This window comes from Lepidochelys olivacea, assembly GCF_965140295.1.
Source record: "Lepidochelys olivacea isolate rLepOli2 genome assembly, chromosome: 1".
NCBI lineage: Eukaryota > Metazoa > Chordata > Testudines > Cheloniidae > Lepidochelys > Lepidochelys olivacea.
Window position 1 is genome coordinate 162981136 of NC_140411.1, and position 22509 is coordinate 163003644.

Sequence of the window (22509 nt, forward strand, 5' to 3'; positions counted from 1 at the left end):
AGGAGCTGAAAGTCTTTCCCAGTCATGCATGTGGTATTTTGAATCATGGCTTTGGCAAAAGCCCCTTTTATATGGGCATACATAGAAGTGTCTGCATTGCACTACATGATATACATCTAATGGCACTGAGCACATACCTAGTGAAACAATGGCAACCATGGAGGTAGAAAGTTCTCCAAAGCTGAGTAATAACTCTGGCTTTAAGTATATCTGTGTATTTTGCCATGTTCTCTATATCTTATATTTAGAGAGAGAAGCAAGGTCACTGCCTGTAACAGTCCAGTCTAAATCCTCAGGCCTCACCTCTTAAAATAAATTAATTACTGGCCATAGTATGTTTGCAAATATAGGGCCAGATCCTCAGCTGGTGTAAACTGGTGTAGTTTCATTTAAGTCAATCATATTTTCAGAGCAAAATCAATTAATGGACCAGAAGCGGGGTCTTCCCAGATGACTGCTCAGCCCTTACAATAAAGTCTCTCTCTCTCATATGCAATTCGAATACTAATAAAAATATTAGTGACGGTGTTATAATAATGTAGGCAAATTCTGATTGTTTTTCTAGGAATTCCCCTGATGACTGCAGTGTGGCAAAAGGAGGGAAGATGGTCAGTGGCTCAGACAATGTCGGGATGAACTATGGAAGCTATATGGAAGAGAAACATGTTCCACCACCAAACATGACAACTAATGAACGAAGAGTGATTGTTCCAGCAGGTTAGAAGCTTTAAAAGACCCCACACACACGCTTTTAAGTAGCAAAATCTGTTACTGATATTACTAGGAAATCTGTTAACCTGATAAGATTGAAAGATTACCCAAGTTTTTTTTTTATTAAACTAGATATGCTACATGTAAAAGACAAAGACAGTCTGATAAGAGAGATTAGGAAGAAAGACTACTAAACTCCCAGAATTCTTATGAAGAATGAGTTGAGAAATATAACAATAAAGCCACCTCATCAGCCAATGCTGCCCGCATTTTGGAGGTTTCAGATGCCTCCTGCCTGGGGTGCTTTCCCTAGCAGCCCCTTGCTCTCTCCCAACCATAGAGGCTACAACTGTCACTGATTCTTGTGCAGAGTACACAAGAGGAAGAAATGTTCCTTGCACAATTCCGCCCCCCTGCAAGTGACAGAGGCAGTCCGGTCCTAAGCATAATAAAAAGAGGCCCAATTTGCGAAATTAAACAATGTATAAGAATCCATTTGTCTAGATTATTCTCTGTGTTTGAGCAGTGTAATAAATTTTAATAAGCAAACTAACAACTCCCTGCAAGACAATGGCATGGCTGTTACATTCAGTAGCTGGTAGCAACCTTTATTATGGAATTCAAAAGGTAATTGGACAGGGAGGCATTCACTACTTTGTGCCCTGTCTTCTTTGGGTACCTCAAGTGCTGGGAATATGCTTCATATTACAGAATGATCAGCATGCACACGCCCAAACTCAAAACAACAGACAATCATGTTACAATGTAAATATATACACAGGACATCTGCATCACGTAGACAGAAGAGTATAATTTGCTATTAGTTATTGATCTGCAGAAATGACTTTGTATGAAACATTCCTGCTGCTACCACATTGCATAATGTTTTTACAGTTATTCAGTTGCTAAGGTCTGCAAGAGTACTAGCTGTGGCTAATTTTGCAAGCTGTAATTACATCAGTTATTTGTCAAGCAACATACACACACACACACATATATATACACACACACATTGCACAATCCTCCACATGTATTTAGACAGGGCTTTTTCTGAACTGTAGCAAAGAGATTCTTTCTGTGATAAAGTCTTCTGCAAAATTGGAAACAAGCAGCACTGAACATGATAGCATTCATATGTAACTTTGCAAAATGAACACTTCTCTCAGTGGTAGCTCTTGACTTTTCTGATCTTTTAATTACCATAGGCTTGTAAAGGTGATAAAGATGTCTTTCCTTTTAGCATCTCCCTTGAGATGAATCTAAATGTGAGCTAGGGAGCAAGATGATCATAGTTACAGCCAGTTATTTTGTAAGCTGTACAAAAAATACTTGGGTGAAGCTCATCTGTCAGACAGCTAGAGGTGTTTTCATTTCTCTTCCACAAGTGCAGTGTACACGATGATGTGGCAAAGCTTAGGAAAATCAGAACACAGGATTTATAACTCACAGTTAAGCTAATGACAAGAGTTCAGAACTCCTATTCAAATTCATCACCAAAAATAAGAAGCATTTCAAAAATTTGTACATATAATAAAATGGTTGGCGAACCTCTGAAGGTTTGGATGTTCACTTCAATTTAAACTGAATTTAACTGATGGACTTCTTGTGTTATCCCAGTCAGGACTGGGCAACTACTGATCCTCTCATCATGAACACTAGTTCTAGCTCCCCACACCACCCACGCACCCTTTCCTCCCTCAGTAACCAGACCCACTATCCATGAAGATCATCAAGGTCCCTCAGACTATCATCCATGCCCACTAGGCTGTGGGCTGCCTCACACTTCCCAGTAATCAGATCATTCTGTCTCGGGCTGCTTCAAAATATAGGAAGAGTCTCTGAAGTTCCCGAGAGCTAAGGGCTTCAGACCTTCAAAGGCTTAAAATGGATGTAGCCTAACTAAACGGGAAGCCCAGGATGCATGGAAGTTGAAGTGAGCAGGTGCACGTAGTCTGAAAGACTTTGAGGAGCACCATAGACCTTTGAAAATGGTTTTGGGGAGCAGAATGGGTTAAGACTGATTAGGAGAGGAAGGGAGGTTTTGAGGTTAAGACACTTACTGCACAGGCATACAGAAGATCAAAGTTCAATTCCCAGCTCTACCATGGGATTAATGTGTGACCTTGGGCAAGTCACATAATCTCTTTCTTCTCAGTTCCCAATCTTTGGGAATAATGTTTTTTTTATGATCTTTTGTCTGTTTAAATATAAGATCTTCAAGGCAAGAGCTGTCTCTTACTATCTGTACGTAGAGTGCATGGCTTGATGGGACCTAATATTGGTAGAGGCCTCTAGACACTATTATTATACAAATAAATAACGAGGAGAGAGGTCAAGGGCTACGTGCATAGGATTCTGTGGGATGGTAATGGAAGGAGGGAATTCAGAGGGAAGAGTGGTGGTAGAGTTGGAGTTAGGGGTTAGAACTGTGTAAGTAACTGATTTTTTTTGTTCAGTGGATGAAATGAAAAATTGGAGGAAAAAATCATTTCGTGGTAACTCAAACCAAAAGTTTTAGAAAATTTTGGGGGAATCAAAAAAGTTGAAAGAATTTAATTCTGGTTCATACTAAATATTTTGTTCACCCCAAAGCAACATGTTTTTTCTTTATCTTGATTTTTTAAACTTTTTAAAATTATATAGATCTAATTAAAGTAACAGTCAAAATAAGAAGTTTCTCAAATCACAAAGTCAAAGTGTTTCAATATTTTGACTTTTTGGGGGAATTTTATTTTTTGAGGGTTTTTTTCAACTGAAGCAATTTGGCGAATTCAACACAAATTTGCAAAATGTTTCAGTAAACATGCATTTGCAGTTTTTGGTGAAACAACTTTTGTCCACAAATTTTGCTCAGCTCTTAAAAAAAAAAAAAAAAAAAAAAAAAGGAGGGGGCAGGTCAGGAGAGGAATGGGCAAAGATTTGGAGGAATGGGCAAAGATTTGGACCAGTTCATTTTTTCCCCACAGCCAGATTTGTCAGTATCTGATATAATTAACAAAAACTAGTGCAAGACAGGTTTCAGAATAGCAGCCGTGTTAGTCTGTATCCACAAAAATAAAAGGAGTACTTGTGGCACCTTAGAGACTAACAAATTTATTAGACCATAAGCGTTCATGAGCTACACTCTCTAAAGTGCAAGACAGGATCTGGTTATTAGCATACAGCAGTACATCACAACATTCTAGGACAGGGCCAGATTAATGAGATTGCAGGCCCAGGGCTAATGTTTTTCTGAAGCCCTGTTTTCGTGAACCCTGTATTTTAATGAAAACAAAAGTGTACCCAGCTTCTGGCAATCAACAAGTCATGTATATTACTGAATAAACATGAAAAGAAAATTGAAGACAATGAACAGGTTACATACTGCCTGGATAAACATAAAAATAGAAAACTTTAAGCGTCAAATGAATTGCTGTAGGTTTAAACTGGCATCTTGTGAGCTTTACGTGATTCAAATTCAGTTTTGAATCCTCAAATGACAGTAAATTAAGTAAATCCCATTCAGCTGGCATGATTGCAAGAGCATTAAATTTTGTTTCTACCATAGCTCACCAAAGACAACTTTTCATTCAGACAAAGCTTAGAGAACAATTACTCTGCTTCACAGCTGGCAATGGGTACATTCAAATACAGTCTCAATGCAATGAAAATATTCGGGAAGACATTACTCAGATCTTTGTCATGAAAAAATTTGCTGATTTCAAGAGCACTCTTATCCTGCATGTCACAATATCTTATAAATGCTGAAAATGGATACATTTTGGAAAAAGCTCAGGCTCTAGATCATTCGAGTAAGGGTTGAGCAACCAGTGAGTGCATGTTTTCTTCTCCTCTTCTCTTTGTATTTTTAAGGTTAGGAAAAGAATGCTCTATCTAACTGAATCTATGCTAACTTATTAAATAACAGGCCAAATTCTAAAGTCCTTACTCAGTCTTTCCTTAGAAAAAACTGTTCTTGACTTCACTGAGCATTTTGCTTGAGTAAGCAGTATGAACTTCACCAGAAACCTTTGAAAATGATAGTTACTGGCTTCTGTCCTGCAACAGGTGCTGCAAATACAAACACCTGTACCCAGTGGTCCTCTGCATATGGACAGGGGTTCACATCACTATGTGAACAATAGTGTAGGATAATGATGAGGCATAACAGGTGAAGATCAGTGATGTGGGAGGACAAGTTAACAGTAAAATAAGTATGTAATAAATAATAAACAGCAGTCCCACCTCACCACCGTACTTTGGACAGTCATTTTTTCTCAGGTCTTCTTTCCCCCTAATAGGCCAAATTAATTTTTTGTATAACTACACTGAAGTTAGTGCATCATGGATTATCATCGTCCAGTTTGACAATAATGTACTTTGTTAATTTAGTATTGGTCCCAATGGTGGCGTGCCCCAGGGGTCGGTCTTGGGGCCAGTTTTGTTTAACATCTTCATTAATGATCTGGATGATGAGATGGATTACACCCTCAGCAAGTTCGCAGATGACACTAAACTGGGTGGCGGGGGGAGAGGCAGATACACTGGAGGGTAGGGATAGGATACAGAGGGACCTAGACAAATTGGAGGATTGGGCCAAAAGACATCTGATGAGGTTCAACAAGGACAAGTGCAGAGTCATGCACTTAGGATGGAAGAATCCCATGCACTGCTACAGGCTGTGGACCAACTGGCTAAGCGGCAGTTCTGCAGAAAAGGACCTGGGGATTACAGTGGATGAGAAACTGGATATCAGTCAACAGTGTGCCCTTGTTGCCAAGAAGGCTAACGGCATATTGGGCTCCATTAATAGGAGCATTGCCAGCAGATCGAGGGAAGTAATTATTTCCCTTTATTTGGCACTGGTGAGGCCACATCTGGAGTATTGCATCCAGTTTTGAGCCCCCAACTACAGAAAGGATGTGGACAAATTGGAGAGAGTCCAGCAGAGGGCAACGGAAATTATTAGGGGGCTGGGGCACATGACTTACGAGGAGAGACTGAGCGAACTGGGCTTATTTATTCTGCAGAAGAGAAAAGTGAGGGGTGATTTGATAGCAGCTTTCAACCATCTGAATGGGGGTTCCAAAGAGGATGGAGCTAGGCTGTACTCAATGGTGGCAGATGACATAACAAGGAGCAATGGTCTCAAGTTGCAGTGGGGGAGATCTAGGTTGGATATTAGGAAACACTATTTCACTAGGAGGGTGGTAAAGCACTGGAATGGGTTACCTAGGGAGGTGGTAAAACCTCCATCCTTAGAGGTTTTTAAGGCCCAGCTTGACAAAACCCTGGCTGGGATGATTTAGTTGGAGTTGGTCCTGCTTTGAGCAGGGGATTGGACTAGATGACCTCCTGAGGTCTCTTCCAACCCTAATCTTCTATGATTCTAATTTTATGCTTTGTGAAACCATTCAGATCCTACGTTATGGAGTACAGACCATGTACGTCAGTGGTTGGAATGGGCTGTGAAGGAATATGGTCTTCCAGACGTTGACATCTTGTTGTTCCAGAACATTGATGGGAAGGAACTGTGTAAAATGACCAAAGATGACTTCCAGAGACTCACCCCAAGCTATAATGCAGATATCCTCCTCTCACATCTACACTACCTCAGAGAGAGTAAGACAATTTCCATTCTTTATGATGGTTAGAACAAATCTATCAACAGCATTTCCAGTTGTAGTACCTTTTCAATTTGGGATTTCAAATCTCCCTATCTCGAATATTACTGCTTCCGAAAATATTATGTAGGGCCTGATCCAAAGCTTATTTAAGTTGATGGAAAGACATCCATTGACTGGAGTGGGCCTTAGATCAGGCTCATTGTGACTACTTTCAGAAATTATCTTAAGAATATCTCCAAATGTCCATATTAGGCAAAAATTAATTTGAAACCCAACCTATTCATCCACAATACTGTAGGAAGAAAATCAAAGGGACTTTTGGTGATGATGTTTTTTCTGGTCACGTACTCTTCTTTCCATTTTAGGTTTGAGAACCCTAAATGAGAGTAAAAACATTGATTTATAAAGAAAATTCCAGGCATGATTCTATGAACATGTATCATCTGTTCTACTCTGCATAGGTGTATGTAGCTCTCATTTAAATTAATAGGAGTTATGTACATTCATGGAGAAGAGAACAGAATCTCCTAAATCTGAAACCAAAGGATTTGTAGCAGATGACTAACATTCTAAGGGGGAAGAAGGGAACAGTGAATTACTGATTTGAAGGCTGTAGTTTTGGCATAATTTGCATAATTTAAAACATTAAAATTAGTGAATATTGTTTTAAAAACAAACAAACATTGCAACACCAGTGTGGTGCAGTCTTTTACATACACATACACACACACACACAATCAGACTGAAATATTATGTATTAATAATATTATTTAAATGAATACCCTAGTTTAAGCTTTAACACACACACACCTCCCCCACAAATAGCAGAACTAAACTGATTGTTACTAGACTTGCTTTAAAACAATCCTATCGGGGGAAAAATGTCTTTAGAAGATAATTCTCAATTTTTTTTCATTTTGGTGTTGCTTTTTGTTTTGTTTTGTAGCTCCTCTTCCACATTTGACTTCAGATGATGTTGATAAGGCCTTACAAAACTCTCCACGGTTAATGCATGCTAGAAACACAGGTAATGCTGGCATCGCTCCCATTCCTATAGGTCATCTTCTAAAAACACAGGATTCCTGTTTGAGTTGCATGCTAAAAAATGGAAATGGTAAATCACCAGGGAGACAGTGTATTCTCCCCTGATATTTGTCTAAGATTCATATTAGCAATTATGGGAGTTTTCTACACACACACTGAACAGAGGCGAGATCATTTAGGACCAGATTCTACAATTGGATCCCTGTGTGGAATTTAACTCTTGTACCCACAGAGGCGCAAGGGTCCACCCACATGCAACAAACTGCACTTAGTCTCTAAGGCTCTGATCCTATCCTATCAGATCCACACAGGTGGATCCTTTTGCCTGCATGGAGCCCCACTAAAGTCAATGGAGCACTGTACTGGCTCAGAAGTCCACCTGTACAGATCAGCTTGCAGTGTTGGTGCCTAAGTCTGGTTTATTTCTCCCATGCAGTATATTGTATCACATATTTAAATTAGGGTTACCATACGTCTGTATTTTCCCGGACATGTCCTGCTTTTTGGTTCTTAAATTGTCGTCCGGGAGGAATTTTTAAATATCTAAAAACATCCGGGATTTTGCCATTATTATTTTTTCCCAAAGAAGAGTTGATCATTCAAGAAAGAGAGTGAATGTTGATCATTTGAGAAAGAGAGTGAATGTTGATCACTCGAGAGAGTGCCCGCTTTTTCCCCCTAGCTCCCAGTGCTTTCGCCGCAACACAGCTGTTTCGCGCAGCTGGGAGGGAGTGGGGTGGAGGGGGAACGCGGTGCACTCAGGGCCGGGGCGGGGATTTGGGGAAGGGGTCCAATGGAGCAGGGAGGGGGTGGAGTTGGGGCGGGGACTTTGGGGAAGGGGTTGGAATGGGGGCGGGAAGGGGTGGAGTTGGGGCAGGGCTGGGGGAGGCGCAAGCAAACACCCCCCCCCACACGCACCCTGTGGAGTGTCCTCTTTTTTGAATGTTCAAATATGGTAACCCTATTTAAATACTATTTTATCACAAAAAGAACTGGATAAGCAGGGATTTTACTTTTCCCCATTTTAGAAGACAATACTGACTATTTTGCTGATGGAGTATTTCCAGTTTTAATTTTTTAATTTAGATTGTACCAATAATAAAATGAAACATGCTAAATTAAAAAGGGTGTTATAACCTCACAAAATGTAAAAGATGTGTGGGATTTTTTTTAAAGCAAAAATCCCTTTTTACCATGCTAGGCCATTATCCTCTACTACTACTATGCTTGGGCCTTTTGAAAGTCAGGGGGTAGGGAGAAAATGTATTTTATGGACTGCTTTCCGTCCCCAGGTTTTCATGCTGCTTCCCTGAGTCTTGTTCTGTGCTGAAGTCCTACTAAGTGCTGATTCTTCTCTCTGTACAATGCTTTATAGATACGCACATAACCCTCCATCACATACATTGTCTATAATATGGGGCTTCTCACCAAGTCTCAGCAAAGTTTGATCTTATTTAAAATTAAAAAAAAAAAGTTACTACTTACCCTCCTATGAGCCACCCTGGACAAGTAGGAGATGAATATGAAACGCTCCTTAAAAGTATTTCTTCTGCAAAATTCTATGATGTTACAAAATTTCACTCAAAATATTTATGAAAAAAATCAGTGGAAGTTTTGTTTTGTTCTAGCAGTTGCATAACAGAGGGTGACATGGAATGCTATATATTATAATTTGATTAAATACAAGTTTTGAACATCACGTTATCATGCCTGAGGGTATTAGTTACCTACAGTGACCAGAAATAACAACTATTTAAGAAATGGAAAAGCTAATATCAAAAAAGAATGTGAAATATTCTGCAAATTTTCTTTCACTGTCATAATTAGCACTGTTTCCCTGCAAACTTACAGCATAGTTACTCAAACATTAAATGCTCTTTGCTAAGATCAAATGTTTCATATCCAATATATCCTCTATCGAGGGCTGCTAGGTTTGATCCAAAGTCCATTCAAGTCAGTGGGAGCCTCTCCATTCACTTCAATGGACTTTGGAACAGCCCTTAAATTTCATTTTAAAAGTAGATGGATTTGAGGGTCTTTTCCATCTCTATAAGTCACAATCCTAATTTAGCAGTGAACTTCCCCGCACAGTTATCCAGTAGTTTCTCAATGAATCCCTGTTACCTTTTCCTGTGTAATTGCAATGGTGTTGAGATTTCTTAGTTTCTCTGCCCAAAACAAAATAATCTGCATTTACTTCACTGGGATTATTGATACACTGCAGCTACATAGACGGCATTTATGTCCGCAATATCATACAGTATGAAAGAAAAAGAAATAATATTTGTTCGGTTTGGTTCTGTTTGTATAAAAATGTGGGATGGGAACTTCAAAGGAGCCTGAGGGGATTAGGGTCCAACTTCTTTTAAAAGTCACATAATCCCCTTAGATTTCTTTCAGATTTCCAACCATGATAACTATAAATCTGTTAGCATGGTTAGAGCTATTTAAATTCCTGAAATAGTCAGACATCGTTTTCTGCATCAAACTGGTTATTTTTACAATGTTTCACTATACACCAAGAATTAATTCTCTGGGAGACTGATCCAAAGCCTATGGAAGTAAATGAAAAGAGTCCTATTTACTTCCATGGGCTTTGGATCAGGCCCTAGGTTATCTGCTGAAAATATGCACAGGTTAGGGAGATGTACACACTAAATAAAGATAAGGCAAAATAAATTGCACTTCACAACAGCTATGAAACCTGCTGAAATCTGGGGCCAGTTTTTCTAAATTTAAAAAAATATGGACTTAATTCTCTTCTTACTTACCTTGGTTTACACTGGGGTATCTCCACTAATTTGAATGGATTTACACTGATGTAAAGGAGACTAGAATCAGGCCCTATAAACCTCACTCCTGGGTGACAAAACATTTATTCATATGCTTCATTCAAATACATTGACTGGCTGAAATAGAGTTACCAGTGACAGCACTGACTGTGGAAAAAACAGTCCTTATGTGTTTTGTCTCCACTTTTTCCTGCAGGAGGTGCAGCTTTTATTTTCCCAAATACTTCAGTTTATCCAGAAGTGACACAAAGAATTACAACCAGGCCAGGTATGAATGATGATCTTACTATGTGATGCAATCTTGCTCACTCTCACTATCCCTCTCTCTTTCTCTTTCAGAGACTCCTATAAAATAGCACAGTATATAAATGTTGAATATATATCTATAGGTATATATGGTCCCCTGTGTGGGATGAAGTGGGATGGAAGAGCAGCTTAATGAGTCTGTTTTTCCATAGCCATCTGTTTTTGAGGCAGTGTGGCCTAGTGGATAGAGCAGTGGGCTGGGACTCAGGAGACCTAGGTTCTATTCCCAGCACTTTCCATTGGCCTGCTGAGTGATCTTGGACAAGTCACTTCACCTGTCTGTGCCTCAGTTTTCCCATCTGTAAAATGCGGATAATGATACTGAGCTCCTTTGTAAAGTGCTTTGAGATCTACTGGAGTAAGTGCTATGTAAGAGTGTGGTATTAGTATTATTATTTGTTTCTTCTCTCTCTGTTTACTGTTTATTTTTGAGACAAAATAACTAGATGCAAGGGTATAAAAGCATAAAAACAAACAACAAGAGATTCTTTAAGTATATCAGAAGTGGTAAGCCAATGACAGGTTATGTGGGTCCGCTAGATCACCAGGGATAAAGGGAACAATGAAGGAAGAAAAGAACAATGCTGAGAAGCTAGAGGATTTCTTCACCTCTGAGGATGTTGGGAAGATACCTAGCCTGGACCTTTGCTTTTCCAATAATGAAGAGGACGTACTAGCAGGGATTGAGGCAACAGAAGAAAGTGATTAAAAAGCAATACGTCACCAGGTTCAGGTGGTATATATCCAGGAGTACTGAAGAGACTTAAAATTGAAGTGACTGAGCTGCTAGTAAAGATATGCAATCTCTCACTAAAACAGCTAGTACACCAGAGGATTGCAGGATAGCAAATGGTGTATGTATATCTTAAAAATGCTCTAGATAGTAATCCAGGAAATTAATCACCACTACATCTTGCACTGGTTGAAATGACAGTTTAAAATTTGAACAACAACTGGTTCTTCTATATCTAATACTTTATTGATATGTTCAATAAGTCTAATAAAACAGCAAGGCATGATTTTCCTTGCAGAAATTGTGCCAATTAGACCCTATTATATTATGATCTTCTAGGTTTTTCTAGAAGGTTTTTCCTAGAAGTTCATAATATAATAGGGTCTAACTGGCACAATTTCTGCAAGGAAAATCATGCCTCACTGTTCTATTAGACTTCTTTGAACATATCAATAAAGTATTAGACATTGAAGAACCAGTTGACATAATTTATTTAGACTTTCAAAAGGACTTTGACAAAGCGCATCAGAAGAGGTTACTAAAGAAATTGAGTAGTAATGGGATGAGTGGCAAAATATTGTCATGGATCAAAAACTGGCTAAAACGTAATACTAAAAATAGGAACAAATAATCAACTCTTATCGTGACAAGAGGTTAACAGTAGGCACCTCACAGTACAGTTAGGATGACTGATGTTTAATGATCTGGAAAGGATGGTGACAAAATCTGTGACAAAAGTGAAGAAGCAAAATTTGCAAATGGCACAAAATTATTTAGATTAGTTAAATCCAGAGAGAACTGTGAGGAACTTCAGTGGGAATTAACCAAGCTAAGTGAATGGGCAATACAATGGCTGATGAAAGTGAATGTTGATAAATGCAATATAATGCAAATTGGAGGGGAAAATTTGAACTATTCCTATACCTTACTGAGTTATAAATTAACCTTATTAATTCAGGAAAAGGGACCTGGGCATCACTATGGACTGCTCAATGGAGACCTCTGCTCAGTGTACAACTGCTGTCAAAAAAACTAACAAAATGTTAAGCTGCATAAGGAACAGGGTGGAGAATGATATGGAAAAGATTATTGTGCCACTATATAAATCAACAGTGCAGCCTCATTTGGAATGTTGTGTTCAGTACTCGTCACCCTATCTTCAGAATTATATTTGCAGAATTAGAGGGCATTCAGAGAGAAGTGATGAGAATGATTAAAACCCTGGAAAAGCTCTCCTCTGAGCAATTGGAAAATCAGGGATTTTTTACCTTAGATAAGAGATGACCAATGAGAGGTACATGATAAAATTATTACAAAATAATGAGAGGCTTAGAAAAGGTGGATTGGGAAAACTTCTATTTTCCGTGTGTCTCAATACAAGAATGAGAGGACATTCAATGAAATCAAGAGGAAGCAAATTCAAAACTGATAAAAGGAAATACTTTTTCACACAACACATAAGTAGACTTTGGACCTCATTGTCATGGGATGTTGTTGAAGTGCAGAGCTTAGCAAGATCCAAAGAGAGATTGGACATTTATATGCATAACAAGAATATTCAGTTGGAGTAGTAATTACCAACACAAATTTATATCAGATATGAAACCTGATCCTTCAGAGCTCTCAATAATCTCTAACTAATCCTATCTCTCGGAGGAAGATTACCCCAAATCTGCTTACTGTGTGGAGTCTTCAATCTTCCTCTGAATAGTTGGAAACAGGATAGCAGACTAGATGGAACACAGGACTTTTCCAGTATGACAATTCCTATGTACCTATCCTTAGCACATACTCCTCTGGATGGTTCATTCATCTTTTTTTTTTAATACAGAAGAATCAAATATAATTTCCTTACATAAAATTAAAGTACTTTCTTATATATGTATTGCCTTTCTATCTCTATTTTTATTAGTTATTTGTTGTTCATTCTGTGAATCAAGAATTTTGATAAAGGTATGTTTAAAATATGATCAAATACATTAATATGATCCCTGAAACAACACATACAAGAGTTGTACAATAAAATTTTATTATGCCCACTGTCATGTGACCCCCTCCTCCCATGATACACCTCAGGGTTTGGTCAGAAGGGAAACCACATTGCTTCTAGCCAGGGTGTCCAGGAGAGAACTAAAGCTCCCATGAGGCTATGCAACACCAAAGGGAGATGCAGTATAATGTTGAACTGATTCAAAATGAAATGTTTTGGGTCAGTTCAACCAACCAAAATATTTCAGTCTGGGTCCAGCTGACCTAAAATGTAAGATTTAATTTTGATTTTCCCAACAGAAAATAAAAACAATTAAGTAAAATCTAGGTACAAGGGTTCCTGGGTACAGGTGTTTTCTTAGTTTCTTAGTTTTCTTTCAGCAGAAAATTCCTGATAACAGTAGTTTTCAGACAAGGTCCAAATCTCAACTAGAATTGACACAGCCTAACTTTTACAGGGAAGCTATTCCATAACTAAATGCTCTTTTGCTAATAACAGGAGTAGCTATGATTGTCCTTGAGGCAGTCATTGATTACAAGTAAAAGGAAAAAGAGGCATAGAGGATGCTAAAGTAAAAATGCATTAGCCAAACATTGGGAAGCAATTCCAGAGAAGCAATTCCAGAGAGTGAATCAAAATTAAACAATTACCATTGTTAAATGAATATAATGGATAATAGGAAGTGAGTGAAGTTCCTGAAGAATTAGAAAGGCAAAGTCATATTTCTTCAGCTGTCCTGACAATAGAATACCAGGAATTTTTTGCAAGTTAAAAGTGATACACTGTAGTAGCTCAGGAAGGACTAATATGGGATTACCTAAATGTCTCATCAAATGAGAGTGAATTACAAGATCTGTTCTAGATAAGGACATATTGTACCAATTTCTCATGAGTAAAAACAGACCTGCTTATCTATGATAGCAATATGTTTAACAAAATACAAATCATTGTCCAAATAAACTCCCAGATCCTGAACTAAGAATGAAGTCTTAATTTTGATGCTGTTTCAAGTAGGGCTGAGAGCTGGATCTTTCCTTTAAAAGAGGGCGTAGTCACACAACTGTATGATGATGTGTTTTGCCTCTTGACTCAAGAGTTTTCTCACAGTACTAAATTTATACTTCTTAATGAATTTCAGGTATGTGGTATTTTAAAAATAAAATCCTAACAACTAGCACTAGTATGCAAATGCACAAGTGCCATGCAACTGCCCTTAATATACAGTTGCACAAGAGTTTATAATTTGAGCCCCCCTTCCCATCCCTCTCAAAAAAAACAAATGAAGAATGGGAAGGAGTGCAGACTGGCTGGTGACAGGCACATATCTCATCAGTATCAGTATCATCAGTTGTTCTTTTCTACCTTTGTGGGAGAGTGAAGGGTTAGGAAAAATTGGAATTACCGACTTGTGCACCTGACATCACCCTTTCTCCCCTTTGCTTGTATATTGTGTCCTACTCCTCCTCCCTTTGGGCTAGATTCTTGGCCCAGCTCAAGATGTTGCACACACTGGTCACAACCCCCAAGCTGGGAATACCACAGCCTGGAAGGGTTTTCATCAGGTGCAGCGTAGCCAGCTTGTGCACCTCCTACCATGCACTCTGACAGTCCTCAGCTGGCTTATGATCCATTGTGGACCATAGCCACCTAGTGCTTGTTTAGAGTAGCCCCCAGGCTGTTCTAATTTTCATCCAGAGTTGGGCAGAGGATCGGGATCAGCTCCTTGACAGCACCCCCTCTGTTTCTGCTGTGTGCAGTAGAAGCTGCACACAGCACACAATTTGACCCTTCGTCTGTCTTCGTTTTCCTTTTAGATGGTAAGTTCTCCAGTGAGAAGACTATCTCTAACTATATGCTTTAATGGTACTGAGCACAACTGGATCCCAATTTGATTGGGGCTTCTGGGTGCGACTATACTATAATAAATAATTATAATAGTACCGTTAACAGTTACTCAGATCAGGGATAAATACCTATACAGTTAGCGCTATTTTGTCCAATTCTCCATGTTTCCACAAGAGAAGAATGTGGTATAAAAGTAGAAAAATCAAGGATAAAAAGGCACAGTTACTTAAAATATAATACAGAACAAAAAGTGTGTATTCCAGCAAAAACGAAATTTTGAGAGTGTAAGATTCCATCAGACCACAGTGATGGCAATGCCAGTTATACACGCAAGCCAAACAGACTAAATAAATTAAAGGCAATTTGGTTGTGAATTACACATTACACTTTGTTTCCATTCCATTCTCTCTCCAGTAGTGTCTGAAAATGGGCAGATATACAAAAGCCACACTCAGTCAAACTGCCTTCTCAACTGGGTTCACAACTTCCTACCTGATTTCATTTTTAAAGACTGTCAAACAACCTTTCTAAAAGAAAGCTAAGACACTATTAAGAATCTACCATCCATTCAAAGGAGTCTATGCTTCTCCCTTAATACAGCACTGATTTGGCAACAGGTGTATTTTATTCCCTTTCTTGAGATCTCAAAGGAGGCCCAAAATTAGTATATTGTGTATATTATAGCTACTGGAGCAGTGCAAAAAGAGGCTCCACACGGCCCAGACTAAGGTTGAAATTAAAGAAAGGGGAGGATGAGGGACCACTCCCTTCATCCCCAAGCTAGCTAATGAGTGGCTGGACACTCCGGTGTCCCCTCACTGTGTGTTCTCCACCCCCGTTCAACTGGGGCTGTCCCAATCACTGCCGGCTCATTGTTTCCCACCCTCTGAAGCGGTTGGGTGGCATTGCACTCTGAGGGTTACAGACACATGAGCTATCATTGTCATGTTAACTTGTAGGATGTTTCAGTTTCTTTTAGCAACTATTTGAAATTGTTTTTATGGGAATGGCAATGAGGAATGCTGAAGTATAAGCCATCAGCTAACTGTTAGCCAGAAAGAGGTGGGTTTTGTGAATGGTTCTGAAAAAGGAGAGTGAGAGAGGCTGTATCAAGTGTAAGAATAAAAGAAGGAGCCATAGGTGGGAGAACAAAAGGCAAATGAAAGCAGCGGAGTTAACAGAGTAAAGAGCGCATGCAAAGTGAAAAGTAGCAGACAAGGGCAGAGATGTAGGGTATAGCAGAGGTACAGGATATTTAGTACAGCCTCACTGGGTTCAAAGGATATCAGGACTAGTGATTGCCTCAGCTACAGAGCAAATCCTTCCAAATGCTCTGTGATTAATAAGAATAAATAATTTATTTATTAAAAAGTTACATAACATTAAATAAAAGAAAATGAAGTTTATCAAAAGTCTTAGTAGTAACTTAGTGGAACATCATAATAACAAAACTAGTGCTATACTGTCCCCACTAATATCCCCACTGGATGGGACCATATGTAGCTCTCAAGCCTTCCACATCTCGAGGAGTGACAGCAGCAGACTAACAAGGCAGTAAAAAGACCAAAGTCCATTTTCTTAAAACAAAGAATGGTAGAAGAGACTTTCATCTGACGCACTGTGATGGGAGATCTTACCCAAGTAACTAACACTTACTCCTGCCTCCAACCTCCATGGATCCTTGAACCCACTCCAGTCAGCCAGGCTCTAGTGTGAGCTGTCAAAGTGCCTACTCAGTCCCCCCGCCTACATCCCAGTGGAATTGTGTTGGTGGGGGGGACGATACGGGGAGATTAAAGGCAAGAGCAGAGTTGTGGAGATGCTTGAATGTGAGGACAATAAATTTGAATGTGAGGTGGAAAGAGACAAGAAGCCAGAGAAGAGACATTACCACAGCAGTGGGGTGAAGATTTTTTTTGCAGTGGTGTGTTGAGTAGACTGCAGAGGAGAAAGGAAAGAGGCAGGTAGTTAGGGAGGCCAGGGTGCAGCTGTCAGGGTGAGAGATGACTAAAAGGACCAGGGGCTTGGCAATGGGGATCCTTCTCATTTCAGTAACCTTCCCAGGTCCAGTGATTTAGCCACTAAGAATGTGTCACACTTTATGCCGTATATATTTGAGACAGTTTATTTATCTCTACAGATTTGTCATATGAACAAGCCAGAAGGTCAGCATGGACAAGTCATAGTCACCCTGCTCCTCAATCAAAAGGTAAGCACCTGCTTACTTTCCAGCATGGGGGCCCAATTCATGTCAGGTGTATCTCCTCTGGAAATGGAATTCAAACTTGAGCACCTATGTTATGCCACAGAATTTGCATTTGGGTATTCAAACTATTATTTGGTGTCTGAAACTGGTACTTGGATATCAAAGGACTGGTCTGAGAATTAAAATAAGGATTTGGGTGTTTTAAACTTAGGCACCCAAATTTGAAAATCTGCCTACAATAGGCCTATTTTTGATATTGCTCACTCAAAGGAAGAAAAGTAACAAGAGTTTGGATCAATGTAAAATCCTTAGCTCTACCAATAAATCAAACAGAGATATAGAGCAGAAGCACTGTAGACTCTGCAGAAAAAAATAGGTTAATACTTACTGAGTGGTTGAAATGTTTCAAAAGTGATTTGAGTATTCCTTCTAAAGTTTGTTCTTTAAGGTTTTGGGTCCTATTTTCTCTTCTATGACTGCATGCAGAGAGGAGTCGTGGGTGGGAGGACCTTTGCCTCTGTGGTATGGTCCCCTTCCCTTTCTACTGCAAGAAAGCTCCTTCATGGGGACTATCTGGGATTCTAGCTCCACGAAGTTGGAGGAAGCAGGCCACAGTTGGACTTCTCTGGATTCTCCCCATCCCAACTTGCAGGAGAACATAGTGCAAGCCCCTTATCACCAGTGGATGCCATGAGATCCACAAAGAAAAAGTGGTCAAAACACTAGCTTCTTCTACTGGGGGAGAGGAAAACCACACTCACACCCATCCTCTACCACAATGGAAGAATTCAGAAGAAACACTATCTGTAAATCATTAGAACTCATAGATTTTCTTCTCCCCTGCATGGGTTAGTCACATATAACAGAACAGAGCCCTTTCTTTGCAAGTTATATAGTATATGCTCCTTCCAAAAAGTAACTTTACATGTACGTTATTTAGGAGAAATTCATTGTTTCTTTTCCACCCTACATCAGTATCTCTGACAGAAACCAACAGATATATGTAGTGTTGGAAAAGGTCAAACAGTGACAGAACTTGCCTTAAGCTGAAGACTTTCTGCTTTAGAATTTCTCATATTTGATACTGTCTTAGCAGACAAGTGCAATAAATATGTGAATATTATGCGAGATGTAATTATCAGTAACAACTATGTACTGATTGTAGGGCCCAAACCTGCTCTTATTGAAGTCGCAGGCATGTTGGCATTTATTTTAATAGGAACATGATCAGGTCAGATCAGTTTAAATCTCATAGTTGACATCACCAAGTGCTGAACTGTTGAAGTCCAGTGAGTTGTCTCTACTTATGCCAGTGATGACTTTGGCCCATTCAATGTAAGACAGTTTTGGTGATTGATTTGCAAATTAGAAAAAATAGATAAATGTATAAATTTTTCTATTTTCAGTTACCCAACCATCATCATCAACAGTGCCCAAAACAGAAGACCAGCGACCTCAGTTAGGTGTGTGTAACTTTATTTAAGTTGGATATGGGTTAAATGGAATATTTTAAAAGTGATCTGAAGTGCACTGTAGTCTGCAACAAATAGCCAACTGCGAGAGCAGACGCAAGCAATTAGCAGAGAATCCCTCATAGTGGCTGAGCTCATTGTAGCATCCTGCATGGTGGCTGAATTGTGTATTCGTGTCTTGTGTATACCGTTAACGCAAACTGAGACCCCCATGACCTACAAATCAAAGATTCAAGAGAACAAATTAACAATTTGCTGGAAAGTTGGATGTGGTGGACCTCCAAGTTGCCAACATGCTATCACAGCTCATTGTGACTTCCTTTTAGTAATTCTTACAAGGGTCTTGTTGCCTTTAAGGGGATCAATGAACTATTAAGCAAAGCACACATATTCAGTTCAAGTACAAAAATGTGGAATCTAAGGATTTCAAAGAATTCTGTTCATAATGGCTGATTGGAGTATTAGCATCAGAAAAATGTACAGAAGTGAAGATTTCAATATCTAGAAGAAATATAGATAGAACTGGAATTCCTCACATAATCCTACTAGAGTTTGAAATCCTGGACTACTGAAATACAGGGCTGAAAGTTGGAAGGATTTCCATTCTGTTGGGTAACCATCAGGAGAAAGTATCAGTTTTATCAGATTATGTTCAAGTAATCTTGAAAGGCAGAAGAGTTTTGTGGCTGGCAAGCAATTAGTTTGTTATATGGGACAGAAACCCATAGTATTAAGTTAGATTGTCCCTTGAATGAGAAAGTACATCACAAAAGCAGTAATGGCTTTTACTAATGGCAAAATGATAGAAATGGGAGATGAAGTACACCTGCAGAATAATCTGGATTCAGATGGACACGGATTCTATGTTTTTGAAATGGACTTTTCATTATTCTGGATTTTGTTATAGCTAAATAAGAATATGTGCATGACTGCATTCCATTAGCTTGAACTGTTTATATGTATGTGGTTTGAGAAGTATTATTATTGCTGTTTGTCAAAATAGCATTTTTTAGTTTAATACAATTGTGCCTCCAAAGGCTTTCAAGAAATATATTGGTAATTTATGTAAACTTTTTGAGAACATTTAATTGCTGTGTGCGCGCTATGATTAGTATTTTACATTTATAAAGAACACAATCTGAGTATTCTCTTGGCTGTAAAACTGGAAGCCAACTGAGAGCAGCTGTCAAGTGGTCAGAGAACTCAGGGACTTGAGAAAGACTTGAAGCTCTTCTACTGCCCTCTAGTTTTGGCTTTGATATTTGTGGAACAGAATCCCTTTTCTGTTTGTTTCTTGATTTGAGCTGGGATTTTCAAAGGAGCCTAAAGGAATTCCATGCAAGAGCCATTGAAATGCTATGGGAGCTGGGTGCCTAACTCCCTTTGGCTTCTTTGAAAATCCCACCCATAGGTCTTATATAGGATATTCCTTAATGGATCAAATTTTCATAGGCGATTCAACCCAACCTCCATTGCATGCATTCAGCTATGTACTTGAAAAGCACTTAGTGGGTGCTATTTTTGTACATTAAAGGTTTTGCTTTGCATTCGTAAATTCTGCTATTTGTTTATTCAAAAATAGTGCACAAAAATGAGTGATGTGAAACAAACTAGGTCACACAGAAATAGAGGCCACAGCCCAATTAGAGCAGAATCTGTCACTTCGTTATATGTAGTGTGAGACATGGATCACATGCAGGTTTAAACTAGTGTAAATATTGTTACACTATTTGAAATGGCTCAGAACTGAGAGTGCCAATCTCAAGTCAGACTGTCAGAAAACAGGGCAGACACCCCAAACTGGTGGTATATTCTATAATAGATTTCACCAAGACAGTAACAAATGTGCATTTCTGTATTACTATATTAGTCTTACCATAGAGTCACAAACAGTTCTCTGAGGCTCTCCAGTGCATCTTGCCACCCAGACAAACTAGACTTTATGATACTGGTCAGTATGCCAAATACCACATCACATTAGGTTACTCCCAACCCCAAAGGGCCAGTCATTTAGCCCCGGTCAAATTGGCAGTCTGGATCTCACCAAAGACAATGCTGAAGCCAGTTTCTCTAGTAAACCAACTAAAGATTTAGTAGCTAAGAAAAGAAATGAGAGTAATTGAGAGGTTAAAGCAGATAAAATTCATTAACCAGTGAGTCAAAGCTTGTAAGTCCAAAATGTTAAGAGAGTTGTAGTAATCTGCTAGATTTCCAAAAGTTCCTCGGAGTTGCCCAGTGTAATTCTGGGCATCTCTGTCCACTTGTTAAGTATTCCACCCTGTTAGAATCCAAAACAGTTCAGAGATGCAGGATCATTCCCTTAAACCAGTATTTATAGATCTTTCACCCAGAAGACAAATTGACAGGTGTCTTCACCCATGTGGGTCCTTCCTTAGAGGAAGAATAAATAATGCAGACAGTCTGTGAATTCCCATTTCAGAGTAATAGCCGTGTTAGTCTGTATTCGCAAAAAGAAAAGGAGGACTTGTAGCACCTTAGAGACTAACCAATTTATTTGAGCATAAGCTTTCGTGAGCTACAGCTCACTTCATCGGATTCATTAGTCTCTAAGGTGCCACAAGTACTCCTTTTCTTTTTGTGAATTCCCATTGTTACTTAATGGCCCTGGCTTTGAAGTGAACAAGCTTCTTCATTTACATCCATTAAGTCCTTCATTAACAAATCCAATGTTTCTTTGAGGAGCAACAGCAAATAACATTCTTTCATTAGTTTTCATGAGGTTCACATCAAACATTTAACATCGACACACACTTACATCTAAGTTTATCTAATTATAGGGGACACATGAGATATATGTTATGTAATAGCCAAGAATTGGTTATAGATAAGTGAAGACAATAACATTAGATTTCAAAAAGAAAAGGAGTACTTGTGGCACTTTAGAGACTAACCAATTTATTTGAGCATGAGCTTTCGTGAGCTACAGCTCACTTCATCGGATGCATACTGTGGAAACTGCAGAAGACATTATATACACAGAGACCATGAAACAATACCTCCTCCCACCCCACTCTCCTGCTGGTAATAGCTTATCTAAAGTGATCACTCTCCTTACAATGTGTATGATAATCAAGTTGGGCCATTTCCAGCACAAATCCAGGTTTTCTCACCTTCCGCCCCCCCCCCCCCCACACACACACAAACTCACTCTCCTGCTGGTAATAGCCCATCCAAAGTGACCACTCTCTTTACAATGTGTATGATTATCAAGGTGGGCCATTTCCAGCACAAATCCAGGTTTTCTCACCCCCCATTTTTTTTCCAAAAACCACACACACAAACTCACTCTCCTGCTGGTAATAGCTTATCCAAAGTGACCACTCTCCTTACAATGTGTATGAAAATCAAGGTGGGCCATTTCCAGCACAAATCCAGGTTTTCTCGAAATTAGCATTTCACTGGTTTTCATTAATTTAAAGCAAATGTAATTACCGTGGCATATGCTATGTAAATGTAAGTGATAACAACCCCCTTTGTTCTATCCTAACAAGTGAATTGGCCTATGCCTAGAAGCCCACATAACATTTCTTTGAGATTCACACAAAAGTGAATTGGCCTATGGCTCTGATCTGAGCTAGCAACTGCTAGACAGCATCACATCTATTATTCTCACAGCAAAATGACTGACCAAGTATTATTATCTTATGAGCTACAATTGGCTAATAACACAGTAAAAGCATCCTGATTGGTTAATGATTAAACCACAGAGTGTGTTAATATCATGTGCTGCAGAGAGCCGCAGGAGACACATTAAAGAGCCACTTGCAGCTCGCACAGTCTGAG

At 39.1% G+C, this 22509-nt stretch overlaps 1 protein-coding gene across 7 annotated transcripts in view; it reads left to right on the forward strand.

Moving 5' to 3' along the window:
• ERG (ETS transcription factor ERG) overlaps nucleotides 1-22509 on the forward strand; it is a 214242-nt gene that overhangs the window by 184167 nt on the left and 7566 nt on the right. For 6 of the 7 annotated variants that reach the window (XM_084621435.1, XM_084621434.1, XM_084621437.1 and 3 more), the window contains 6 exons: nucleotides 566-717; nucleotides 6109-6312; nucleotides 7264-7344; nucleotides 10350-10421; nucleotides 17168-17236; nucleotides 18640-18696. In XM_084621435.1, coding sequence (XP_084477561.1) covers nucleotides 566-717; nucleotides 6109-6312; nucleotides 7264-7344; nucleotides 10350-10421; nucleotides 17168-17236; nucleotides 18640-18696 — 635 coding nt within the window. The remainder of the gene's footprint in view (nucleotides 1-565; nucleotides 718-6108; nucleotides 6313-7263; nucleotides 7345-10349; nucleotides 10422-17167; nucleotides 17237-18639; nucleotides 18697-22509) is intronic. The other variant, XM_084621433.1, reaches the window with a different exon arrangement.